General features: G+C 48.2%; 1 protein-coding gene across 1 annotated transcript in view; it reads left to right on the top strand.

Annotated features, from left to right (window-relative positions):
• Nucleotides 1-12,978, top strand: part of SUCLG1 (succinate-CoA ligase GDP/ADP-forming subunit alpha) — an 85,610-nt gene that overhangs the window by 29,348 nt on the left and 43,284 nt on the right. Inside the window, 2 exon segments of the mRNA XM_075332607.1 lie at nucleotides 640-852; nucleotides 1,551-1,608. Of these exon segments, the coding sequence (XP_075188722.1) occupies nucleotides 640-852; nucleotides 1,551-1,608 (271 nt within the window).

Genomic DNA, 12,978 nt, shown 5'->3' with positions numbered 1-12,978 from the left:
CTTTGAGGCACCAGGCTACGGCTCAGCAGGTGTGTCAGGCGGCTACCTGGTCGAGCCTGCACACTTTCACGAAACACTATCAGGTGCATACCTATGCTTCGGCGGATGCCAGCCTAGGTAGACGAGTCCTTCAGCCGGCGGTTGCCCACCTGTAGGAAGGGGCCGTTTTACGGCTCTATTACGAGGTGTTATTTTACCCACCCAGGGACTGCTTTTGGACGTCCCAATTGTCTGGGTCTCCCAATGGAGCGACAAAGAAGAAGGGAATTTTGTTTACTTACCGTAAATTCCTTTTCTTCTAGCTCCAATTGGGAGACCCAGCACCCGCCCCTGTTTTTTTGTGTACACATGTTGTTCATGTTGAATGGTTTCAGTTCTCCGATATTCCTTCGGATTGAATTTACTTTAAACCAGTTTATAATTTTTTCCTCCTTCTTGCTTTTGCACCAAAACTGAGGAGCCCGTGGGAGCACGGGGGGTGTATAGGCAGAAGGGGAGGGGCCTTACACTTTTAGTGTAATACTTTGTGTGGCCTCCGGAGGCATAGCCTATACACCCAATTGTCTGGGTCTCCCAATTGGAGCTAGAAGAAAAGGAATTTACGGTAAGTAAACAAAATTCCCTTCATTTGTGTTTCAGGCAAAAGCCGCCACCGGTGCCACCGCCTCTGTTATTTACGTACCTCCGCCCTTCGCTGCCGCTGCTATCCATGAATCTATCGATGCGGAGATGCCGCTGGTTGTGTGCATCACTGAAGGAATCCCCCAGCAAGACATGGTACGGGTGAAACACCGACTCCTCCGCCAGCCCACCACCCGGCTAATCGGCCCAAACTGTCCCGGAGTCATCAATGTGAGTCACTGGGGGAACACTGTGGAATATATTGTGTGGGTGATCGCTGCGGGTCTGAGGATGCAGCCTTCATTCAGAGTAGTGGCACCAGGGCATGAGCCGAATGGCCAGTCAGCCCGGGAAGCAAGCGTGGCCTGCAATGTTTTTTGTGTGTATCTCACTATATGTATGTATGTATGTATGTATGTATGTATGTATGTATGTATGTATATGTGTGTGTGTGTGTGTGTGTGTGTGTCAGAGCACACACACACAAATGTGGGACAGCACGTTGGATGTACGGAACCGGAAGTGTGTGCGGTGAGTATTTTGCTCGTACAGCAATGCTTTCTCCTAAACAGAGTTACAAATTTACAGAAAGCTTTGCTCGTTAGGCGAAATACTCGTTAACAGGTTTACTCGTTAAGCGAGGTTTGTGTGTGTGTGTGTGTGTGTGTGTGTGTGTGTGTGTGTGTATGTATGTATGTATGTGTGTATGTATATATATATATATATATATATATATATATATATATATATATATATATATATATATATATATATATATATATATATATATATAAATATTCCATCTATCTTGCTCATTGTGACTTTATTTTTTTTATTTGCTATGTGTGTGTTTTTCTTCTGTCATTTACTGTCAGAGTATAAAACATTTTTAATTTTGTGCTTTGTGTTTTCTTTTCTTTGTTTTCTAGCCTGGGGAATGTAAAATTGGTATCATGCCAGGGCACATCCATAAGAAGGGGAGGATCGGTGAGTAAATAGCCAGCAAGGATTATTTGTAGTGGTGTCTGAACTGTGACCAACGTAGATGTGATCTATGGCAGCCTGTGTACAGCGCTACTGAATATGCCGCTCTACAAGTCCACTATATGAACCTGTATGTAGTTACACCGCTATATAGTCGACATGACTCAATGGGAAGTGATTCCACTGTCACAAAAAAACAGTGCAATCACTTCCTCATCATTGTGCAATGTGCCGGTCTTCATAGGACTCCACAAAGGTCTGTTTGGAGCAGAAGCTGCAGGGAGCCGGACAGACTTCCCTTAGAGAAGACAGATGGTTTATCACCTCTGTATACACAGCGTGGAGCCAGCTCTGGGTATACAGTATAATAACTACTAACAGCGCTGGAAGGGAACAGAAGCTGCCGGGTGATGGCACACCGGCTCTGCCGGAGGCAAATTATCCCTGTAACTGTGACTAATCTAAATGCAGGAAATTTCACAACACTAAAAATATATGTTAGGTAAAAGTCTCCCAACGATTTTTTTTTTTTTTTTTTAGGATCTTCTGGAGGGTGGGGGCTCAATATGTAAAAAAAAAAAAAAAAAAATTAAACTAAAGTTAAAAAAAACAATTACTCTGAACTGCGGCTTCTACCTCCAAGATGTAAAAATAATTGTTTTGTGAAGTTCCCACAAATTGTCAATTTTCATTCAGGGAAAAAAAAAATAGCCAATTCTTCATTTGTATTGTCTTCTGTGAGGCAAATACTAAAACTTACAAGATCAAAATTCTATAAAGATCTGACGCAGGACAGCCGAGCCATACGGAAATCATGGGTTTTTTTGTTTGTTTTTTTTTTTTCACACTTTGACTTCCAAAATACAGATCAGAATACTGCATGCTATAAGCTTTTTTTTAAGTTATTTTTTTTCCATGCAGGCATTTGGTCTTTATCAAAACATTCATCTAAGCAGCCCAATAGACTTACATCGGTTCATATAAAATCAGTTTTTATACTGTTGTTGTTGTTGTTGTTGTTGTTGTTGTTGTTGTTGTTGTTGTTGTTGTTGTTGTTGATAATATAATAATAATCTTCTTTTCTTTCTTCTTCCTTCTTCTTCCTTCTTCCTTCTTCTTTCTTCCTTCTTCTTCCTTCTTTTTCTTCTTCCTTCTTCCTTCTTTTTCTTCTTCCTTCTTTTTCTTCTTCCTTCTTTTTCTTCTTCCTTCTTTTTCTTCTTCCTTCTTTTTCTTCTTCCTTCTTTTTCTTCTTCCTTCTTTTTCTTCTTCCTTCTTTTTCTTCTTCCTTCTTTTTCTTCTTCCTTCTTTTTCTTCTTCCTTCTTTTTCTTCTTCCTTCTTTTTCTTCTTCCTTCTTTTTCTTCTTCCTTCTTTTTCTTCTTCCTTCTTTTTCTTCTTCCTTCTTTTTCTTCTTCCTTCTTTTTCTTCTTCCTTCTTCTTTTCGTAACAATACGGTTGTGTGAGCAAAGGCCTGATTGAAAGAGTGAGACATTTTATCTAAGTGGGTTTTTTTTTTAACTTTTTTTTTTTTTCCCTGATAGTGACAAAAAAGAAATAAATAGAAATTGGGCCCCACATATCACAAGGAAGGGAGGCAGACTTCTTTTGAATATCTGAAATAGGAAAAAAAAACCCCTATAGATCTCAGTAAGCCGCATGATGTACTACAAGCCATGAAGATGTAACCGCTTATAAGTAAGAGAGGACTGCCGGGTCCTGTATTGGGAGGGAGGGCAGAGTCCGTCTTTCCAACTTTAAAAGTTGTTGGCCTAAAAAAGGCAACCGATCGACCACCATTTGCCTCCCCCGTAGACGTGCATGCTAGTTTTGGCTGAGCATGTTGGAGCGTATTAGACCGTTGGTCAGCGGCTTAGACTCCTCTTCTCCGTCCTTTGTCACGAGGCCTCCATGCACATTAGATGGACTTCCGGTCTGGTCCTACGGGTGTAACCTCAGATAAAGAGTGCGACCGGATCTATTTCTGCCTGCCGCCAAGACTCTCTGATATCTTGTGCCCCCCTCCCCAACAACATGGCAGCATTTATGGCACCATATCTTTGGCACCAAAGGGGCTAAAAAAAAAAAAAAAAGAGTTGAACCAGTAAGTATTGGTACTCGCTATACTCATAACGAGTACTGTCTAATACTCGCGGATTCCTTCCGAATAGCGTGTGCAATGGGGAAAACTCGCAATTTAATGAGTAACCCGATTGTCGTACTATTCGTGTGAGTAGTGAATAGTGCTGAATTGGGGTCACTCGTTACATTACGACTATTTCCCATTGACTTGCATTGCACACGTTATTCGGAATGAATACGTGAGTATTAGACAGTACTCGTTATGAGTATAACGACTACGAATAGTTAGGTACTCGCTCAACTCCAGTTAAGTCAATATCCGCTTAATGGAGCAAAATATTCGTAAAAATATGAAACCTTTTATCTGGATAAAAGAGGAATTCTGTAAATCTGCTGTCATAGCGGGGTCCCCCTTTATATTGCTTCCATGCTCGTCTGCAGAGATGTTCTCGGGTATATTTCTGGCCGGCTGGGAAGAGTTCTTAATGTGCAGAGGTTCTTCACCTGGAGGGAAGGTCCTCTTTATGACCATATTCTGTCCGCTCTCAGCAGCCGGCTCTTCTTCTTCTCCTCCTCACTGTTTTTATTTTATTTTACTATACAATGGGCATAAACAAGAGGTATGGCGGTCATTTATGGGGGACATTATTTACCGCACAGCCGCCCGCTACGCACCAGGCCTTCCTCTGCAGACATCGATTATCACCCTCATATATATTCAGTGCAAATCCGGGCAGTAAAAAGATGAATTAGGCTGGGCTCCTGAGCCTCTGGCTGTAATATTACAGCACATATACGTTTTCTGGATGCTCAGAGAGGACACGTTCGCTCGGAGCAGCCGCAGAGCATGCTGGGTACATTTACAATGAAGAGCTGGAGACCGAAGCTTAGTCTTTAAAGAGGTGTCTCGAATTCAGACATATACCTCCTAGCCCCCCCCCAAAAAAAATGATCAGCAGCACAATGGAGGGAGGGCGCTCTCCTCTCTCTGCCGTTACCTCAATATTTGGAACAGGGATCAATGGACCCCATTATCCGATTCAGAGAGAATCCCAGAGTCTGATTGGATATTAAGATTCCCCAATTTAGAAAAATATTGCGTAAAGGCCGGGGCCAAACGGGGACTAATAAGATCCTCGCATGACACTCGGCTCAAGCTAGCAGCACAGCGGGAGCCAAGTGTCTTGCGAGTGTCAGTGCGACTGAGGTGCGATCAGCGCTGAGGAGGGGAGGGAGGGATTTATCTCTGTTTCCCCTCCGTAGCCGGCTATTGCCATTCTCACCCTGCACTCGCGGTACACTGGTGTCTGTGAGTGCAGTGCGATTTCCCCCCCCCCCCCCCCAATAGACTTGAATGGGTGCGAGAGAAACCAGGAACACATTAGTCACAGCATGCTGCGATTTGTTTTCTCTGTCCGATTAGGGCTGAGAAAATAATCGCTCGTGGGTGCTGACACACAGGCTAATATTCGTCCGAGTGGGATGCAATGTTTTATTGCACTCCACTCGCTCCGATTTTCATGCCGTGTCTCTTAGGCCTAATAGTTTTGGTCAGTGTTTCTCCATCGGCAGCGCACAATCTACTCAGTCATTTGAATGGTCTCTGTGTAATACCTCATCTCTCCTGCGGAGGTGCTGCAGGGAAATTGAACACTTGCTGTTTCCCCACAAATCAAAGCAGGGAGGCAGTGTGTGAACCGGTTATTAGGAAGGAGCTCTTCTACAAAGCTAAGACTATCCCAAGCCAATAGCCCCCTTTAAAAGTAACCACCACCATTAGGTTACATGGGCCTTTTTCTGCATTTTCATAAAATAATTCTTGTTTCAAACAAATGTTAATTTCTGCCCCAAAATAACTGTTAATTAGCATAAGACAAGTGTTGTATTTGGTAGGGCTAGTTCACAGGTGTTAATGGCATCACCCGGCTTCACTGCACCTGGCCAAGAAATCATGGAGGAGCCGTTCCAGACATGGCGCGGCCACTGGGGAGGACATTGCTCCCATCCAGTGGGGCGGGAATACAGTTCCTAAAGCAGGGTGAAGTGCCACTGCACGAACTGGTCCTACCACATTGACTTATGCCAATCGTTAAAAGTTCTGTTTGCTCAGCAGTCAACATTTTGTTTGGGACTTATAAGGCTTTACTAAAATACAGAAATAGGTCTATCTAACTGTAAGAATCTGTTACTGTATTAATCACCTAGGCAGGATAACGATGCAACATTTTTTTTTTTCTTCCGTACATGGTCTGAGGCTATGTTCACACACTGCGTTTTTTACCTGCGTTTTTGGTGCGTTTTTGCTGCAGAAATTTCTTGAGAAATTCTTGTGACCTTTCTGCAGACATTCCCCAGCCAAACCTATGGCAAAAAAACTTAGCTGTGCGCACACTGCGTTTTTTTCTTAAGAAAATTCTTTCAGTAGATTTCTTCGGCGCTCCATTGGGAGACCCAGACGATTGGGTGTATAGCTACTGCCTCCGGAGGCCACACAAAGCATTACACTAAAAAGTGTAAGGCCCCTCCCCTTCTGGCTATACACCCCCCGTGGGATCACGGGCTGCTCAGTTTTCAAGCTTTGTGCGAAGGAGGTCAGACATCCACGCATAGCTCCACTGTTTAGTCAGCAGCAGCTGCTGACTATGTCGGATGGAAGAAAAGAGGGCCCATACTAGGGCCCCCAGCATGCTCCCTTCTCACCCCACTCTGTGTCGGCGGTGTTTGTTAAGGTTGAGGTACCCATTGCGGGTACGGAGGCTGGAGCCCACATGCTGCTTTCCTTCCCCATCCCCCTGAAGGGCTCTGGGGAAGTGGGATCTTACCGGCCTCCAGACTCTGAGGCCGGGCTCCATCCACAGACCCGGAGATCCTGCTGGATACGGAGCTGAGTACCGTCAGGGACAAGGCCCTGCAACATTCAGGTACTCTGTGTCCCCGTACAGACAGGCACAGACACACGCCAGAGTTGCTGGGTGTGCTAGTGCGCCGGGGACAGTAGCGCTGCGCGCCTGGGTCTTATTCACTACAGCTTAGCTGAGTGACTTTCTGTGTTGGGAACTACCGTGCCGACCGCCCCTGGAGCGGCGGCGCGGCTGAGACTTGTAGTGCGCCGGGGACTCGCGCTGACCGTGCTTTTACGACGGCAGCGCTCATAAATCTAGTCCCCGGCTTTTGCGGCCTAGCTCCGTTTCGTTCCCGCCCCCAACCCTGTCAATCACGGAAGGGGAGAGACGCTGTACAATCAGTCAGCGCCGAGGGCTGGAGTCTTATTTACATACTCCAGCCCTCTCACTCGGCACAGTGGGACGCCAGTTTCCCGCTCTTGTCTGCAGCACGCCCACGGCCCGCCCCTCTTCACAGGACGCTGGCAGCCATTCCTGCATGCAGTCTGAGCTGGAGAACGGACATAGCCCTGGGAGACCCAGACAAGGGATTCTGGCGATCACACACCCGCTGTTAAGCGGGCGGTAAGCAGCACAAAAGTGCTGACCCCACTAGTGCCACAGTGTTTTTTAGTGTACTTTTTGTCTGTACCTATATATATTGCACTGTACGGTCGCTTCTTGGCTTATACCCCATTGCTCTGAGGAGACAACAGCATGTCATCCGCAAAAAGCAAGGGTGCCAAGGCACAGGCTTTATATGCTGATTGTACCGCATGTGGGGCTGATCTACCGGCAGGTTCCACTGACCCCCATTGTGTGCAATGTTCGGTCCCTGTGCCACTTCATCAGCCGGAGTGTATGGTGGTAGTGGCCCAGGCAGAGACGCCTGTGAACCCTGCCCCAGTAACGGGGACAGAGTTTGCAGTTTTTGCTGACAAGATGTCTGTGACTATGACAAAAATTCTTGAAACTTTGCAGTCCAGGCCGGTCACTCAGACCATGGACACTGTTGATGCAATGTTCCCCGGTCCCCCTCAGTTGGAACTAGTCCAGGCTACAAGGGGGTCTCAGGCATCACAGGCTGAAGGCTCTGACTCGGACGACAGTCCCAGGCAGCCTAAGCGAGCTCGCTGGGAAAGACCCTCGACGTCATCACACTGGTCAGGGTCTCAGCGAGAGGCTTCTCTGTATGATGAGGCAGAGGTAGCTGATCAGGAGCCTAATCCTGAGACCGCTCTCAATCTGGATACTCCTGATGGTGACGCTATGGTAAATGATCTTATAGCGGCCATCAATAGACTGTTGGATATTTCTCCCCCAGCCCCTTCAGTAGAGGAGGCAGCTGCACAGCAGGAGAAATTCCATTTCAGGTATCCCAAGCGTAAATTGAGTACTTTTCTGGACCACTCTGACTTCAGAGAAGCAGTCCAGAAACACCATACTTATCCAGACAAGCGTTTCTCCAAACGTCTTAAGGATACACGTTATCCCTTTCCCCCTGACGTGGTCAAACGCTGGACCCAGTGTCCAAAAGTGGACCCCCCAATCTCCAGGCTTGCGGCTAGGTCCATAGTTGCAGTGGAAGATGGGGCTTCACTAAAAGATGCCAATGACAGACAGATGGACCTTTGGTTGAAATCTGTCTATGAAGCTATCGGCGCGTCGTTTGCTCCAGCATTCGCGGCCGTGTGGGCACTCCAAGCTATTTCAGCTGGTCTGGAGCAGGTGGACTCTCTCATACGTCCATCAGTGCCGCAAGTGGCGTCCTTAACCTCGCAAATGTCTGCGTTTGCGACTTACGCTATCAATGCGGTTCTAGACTCCACGAGCCGTACCTCAATGGCGTCCGCCAACTCTGTGGTTTTGCGCAGAGCCTTGTGGTTAAAGGAATGGAAAGCAGATTCTGCTTCCAAAAAATGCTTAACCAGTTTGCCATTATCTGGTGACAGACTGTTTGGTGAGCAATTGGCTGAAATTATTAAACAGTCCAAGGGTAAGGATTCTTCCTTACCCCAGCCCAGATCAAGCAAACCTCAACAGCGGAGAGGACAGTCGAGGTTTCGGTCCTTTCGAGGCTCGGGCAGGGCCCAATTCTCCTCGTCCAAGGGGACTCAGAAGGAGCAGAGGAGCTCAGATTCCTGGCGGGCTCACTCACGCCCAAAGAAAGCAACAGGAGGAACCGCTTCCAAGGCGGCTGCCTCATGACTTTCGGCCTCCTCCCTCCGCATCATCGGTCGGTGGCAGACTCTCCCGCTTTTGCGACATTTGGCTGCCACAGGTCAAGGACCGGTGGGTAACAGACGTTTTGTCTCACGGGTACAGGATAGAGTTCAGTTCTCGTCCTCCGCCTCGGTTCTTCAGAACTTCCCCACATCCCGACCGAACCGATGCCCTTCTGCAGGCGGTATGCTCTCTAAGGGCAGAAGGAGTGGTGATCCCTGTTCCTCTTCAGGAACGAGGTCAAGGTTTTTACTCCAATCTGTTTGTGGTGCCAAAAAAGGACGGCTCGTTCCGTCCTGTTCTGGACCTAAAACTGCTCAACAAGCACGTAAAAATCAGGCGGTTCCGGATGGAATCCCTCCGCTCCGTCATTGCCTCAATGTCTCAAGGAGATTTTCTAGCATCAATAGACATCAAAGATGCTTATCTCCACGTGCCGATTGCTCCAGAGCACCAGCGTTTTCTACGCTTCGTGATAGAAGACGACCATCTTCAGTTCGTAGCCCTGCCCTTCGGTCTGGCGACAGCCCCACGGGTTTTCACCAAGGTCATGGCAGCAGTGGTAGCAGTCTTGCACTCTCAGGGACACTCGGTGATCCCTTACTTAGACGATCTGCTTGTCAAGGCACCCTCTCAGGAGGCATGCCAACACAGCCTAAACGTTGCGCTGGAGACTCTCCAGACTTTTGGGTGGATCATCAACTTTTCAAAGTCAAACCTGTCACCGACCCAATCACTGACATACCTTGGCATGGAGTTTCATACTCTCTCAGCGGTAGTGAAGCTTCCGCTGGACAAGCAGCGGTCACTACAGACAGGGCTGCAGTTTCTCCTTCAAGGACAATCGCACCCCTTAAGACGCCTCATGCACTTCCTGGGGAAGATGGTGGCAGCAATGGAAGCAGTCCCGTTTGCCCAGTTTCATCTGCGCCCACTTCAATGGGACATTCTCCGCCAATGGGACGGGAGGTCGACGTCCACAAGAAAGTCCTCCTCTCCCAGACGGCCAAGGACTCGCTTCAGTGGTGGCTTCTTCCCACCTCATTATCACAGGGAAGGTCCTTCCTACCCCCTTCCTGGGAGGTGGTCACGACAGACGCGAGTCTGTCAGGGTGGGGAGCAGTTTTTCTCCACCACAGGGCTCAGGGTACGTGGACTCAGCAGGAGTCCACTCTTCAGATCAATGTTCTGGAAATCAGGGCAGTGTATCTGGCCCTACTGGCCTTCCAACAGTGGCTGGAAGGAAAGCAGATCCGAATTCAGTCGGACAACTCAACAGCGGTGGCATACATCAACCACCAAGGCGGGACACGCAGTCGGCAAGCCTTCCAGGAAGTCCGGCGGATTCTGCTGTGGGTGGAAGCCACGGCCTCCACCATATCCGCAGTTCACATCCCGGGCGTAGAAAACTGGGAAGCAGACTTTCTCAGTCGCCAGGGTATGGATGCAGGGGAATGGTCCCTTCACCCGGACGTGTTTCAGGAAATCTGTCGCCGCTGGGGAATGCCGGACGTCGACCTAATGGCGTCTCGGCACAACAACAAGGTTCCGGCCTTCATGGCGCGGTCTCGCGATCAAAGAGCTCTGGCGGCAGACGCCTTAGTGCAGGATTGGTCGCAGTTCCAGCTGCCCTATGTGTTTCCACCTCTGGCACTCTTGCCCAGAGTGCTACGCAAGATCAGGTCCGATTGCCGCCGCGTCATACTCGTCGCCCCAGACTGGCCGAGAAGGTCGTGGTACCCGGATCTGTGGCATCTCACGGTCGGACAACCGTGGACGCTGCCAGATCGACCAGACTTGCTGTCACAAGGGCCGTTTTTCCATCTGAATTCTTCGGCCCTGAACCTGACTGTGTGGCCATTGAGTCCTGGATCCTAGCGTCTTCAGGATTATCTCAAGGTGTTGTTGCCACCATGAGACAAGCTAGGAAGCCCACGTCCACTAAGATCTACCACAGAACGTGGAAGATATTCTTATCCTGGTGCTCTGCTCAGGGAGTGTCCCCCTGGCCATTTGCATTGCCTACGTTTCTTTCCTTCCTGCAGTCTGGGTTGGAAAAAGGTTTGTCGCTCGGCTCCCTTAAAGGGCAAGTCTCAGCGCTATCTGTATTTTTTCAAAAGCGTCTAGCACGACTTCCTCAGGTACGCACGTTCCTGCAGGGGGTTCGTCACATCGTCCCTCCGTACAAACGGCCGTTAGACCCATGGGATCTGAACAGGGTACTAGTTGCTCTCCAGAAGCCGCCCTTCGAGCCTCTGAGAGATGTTTCACTTTCTCGACTCTCACAGAAAGTGGCCTTTCTAGTAGCGGTCACGTCTCTTCGGAGGGTGTCCGAACTGGCAGCGCTGTCATCTAAAGCTCCCTTCCTGGTGTTTCACCAGGACAAGGTAGTGCTGCGCCCGATCCCGGAGTTTCTCCCTAAGGTGGTATCCTCCTTTCATCTCAATCAGGATATTTCCTTACCTTCTCTTTGTACTCATCCAGTTCATCGGTATGAAAAGGATTTACATTTGTTAGATCTGGTGAGAGCACTCAGAATCTACATTTCCCGCACGGCGCCCCGGCGCCGCTCGGACGCACTCTTTGTCATTGTCGCTGGTCAGCGCAAAGGGTTGCAGGCTTCCAAATCCACCCTGGCTCGATGGATCAAGGAACCAATCCTTGAAGCCTACCGTTCTGCCGGGCTTCCGGTTCCTTCAGGGCTGAAGGCTCATTCTACCAGAGCCGTGGGTGCGTCCTGGGCATTACGACACCAGGCTACGGCTCAACAGGTGTGCCAGGCAGCTACCTGGTTGAGTCTGCACACTTTCACCAAACATTATCAGGTGCATACCTATGCTTCGGCGGACGCCAGCCTAGGTAGAAGAGTCCTACAGGCGGCGGTTGCCTCCTCGTAGGGAAGGGCTGTTTTTGCAGCTCTAACATGAGGTATTAATTTACCCACCCAGGGACTGCTTTTGGACGTCCCAATCGTCTGGGTCTCCCAATGGAGCGCCGAAGAAGAAGGGAATTTTGTTACTTACCGTAAATTCCTTTTCTTCTAGCTCCAATTGGGAGACCCAGCACCCGCCCTGTTTCCTTCGGGATTTTTGGTTTTTTTGGGTACACATGTTGTTCATGTTGAACGGTTTTCAGTTCTCCGATGTTCTTCGGATTGAATTTGTTTAAACCAGTTATTGGCTTTCCTCCTTCTTGCTTTGGCACTAAAACTGAGCAGCCCGTGATCCCACGGGGGGTGTATAGCCAGAAGGGGAGGGGCCTTACACTTTTTAGTGTAATGCTTTGTGTGGCCTCCGGAGGCAGTAGCTATACACCCAATCGTCTGGGTCTCCCAATTGGAGCTAGAAGAAAAGGAATTTACGGTAAGTAACAAAATTCCCTTCTTTCTTAAGAAAAAGAATGAGCAGTCACTTCTTTTCTGCAGCTAACTGCGTTAGTTATCATAGATAATGGCACAATAACGCAGGGAGCAACCAGCGGTAAAAACGCACCGAAAACGCACCGAAAACGCGGCAAAAACGCAGGTGCACTAATCCTTCACTCTTAAGAAATTTCTTAAGAAAAATCATTTTTCTAGTGTGAACATAGCCTTACAGCGACCATAGTGCTTACGCTCCTCCAGACTACCGATATTACGACGATAGAGCATGTATCCAGCTCCAGCAGGCAACAGCAGTTCTTAGGATTGTTCCTCACATCCATATGCTGGAAATCAACAATAGTCCTTGGGATTATCCCTCAAATCCAGATGACTGAGATCAACAATAGTCCTTGAGATTATTCCTCAAATCCAGACGACTGAGATTGAGATCAACAATAATCCTTAGGATTGTTCCTTAAATCCATATGCCAGAAATCAACAATAATCCTTAGGATTGTTCCTTAAATCCGTATGCCGGAAATCAACAATAGTCCTTAGGATTGTTCCTTAAATCCATATCCTGGAAATCCACAATAGTCCTTAGGATTGTTCCTCAAATCCAGACTGATATCAACAATAGTCCTTAGGAACGTTCGTCAATGAAGACAACAGATATCCAGCTCCAGACTCTCTCCAGTCCATCCATGGGCACCAGGATGTGGCTGGAACAAGAGAGCTTCTCCACTCCATGTCACAGCACAAACTCTGTGACTAAGCATGTGGCTCACTCTTCCACCTCTCCTGGTTAAGAAGACCCCCTTAAACATTTG

The sequence above is a fragment of the Anomaloglossus baeobatrachus genome, chromosome 1, assembly GCF_048569485.1.
Source record: "Anomaloglossus baeobatrachus isolate aAnoBae1 chromosome 1, aAnoBae1.hap1, whole genome shotgun sequence".
Classification (NCBI taxonomy): Eukaryota; Metazoa; Chordata; class Amphibia; order Anura; family Aromobatidae; genus Anomaloglossus; species Anomaloglossus baeobatrachus.
This window is presented reverse-complemented; position numbering and strand designations above follow the sequence as displayed.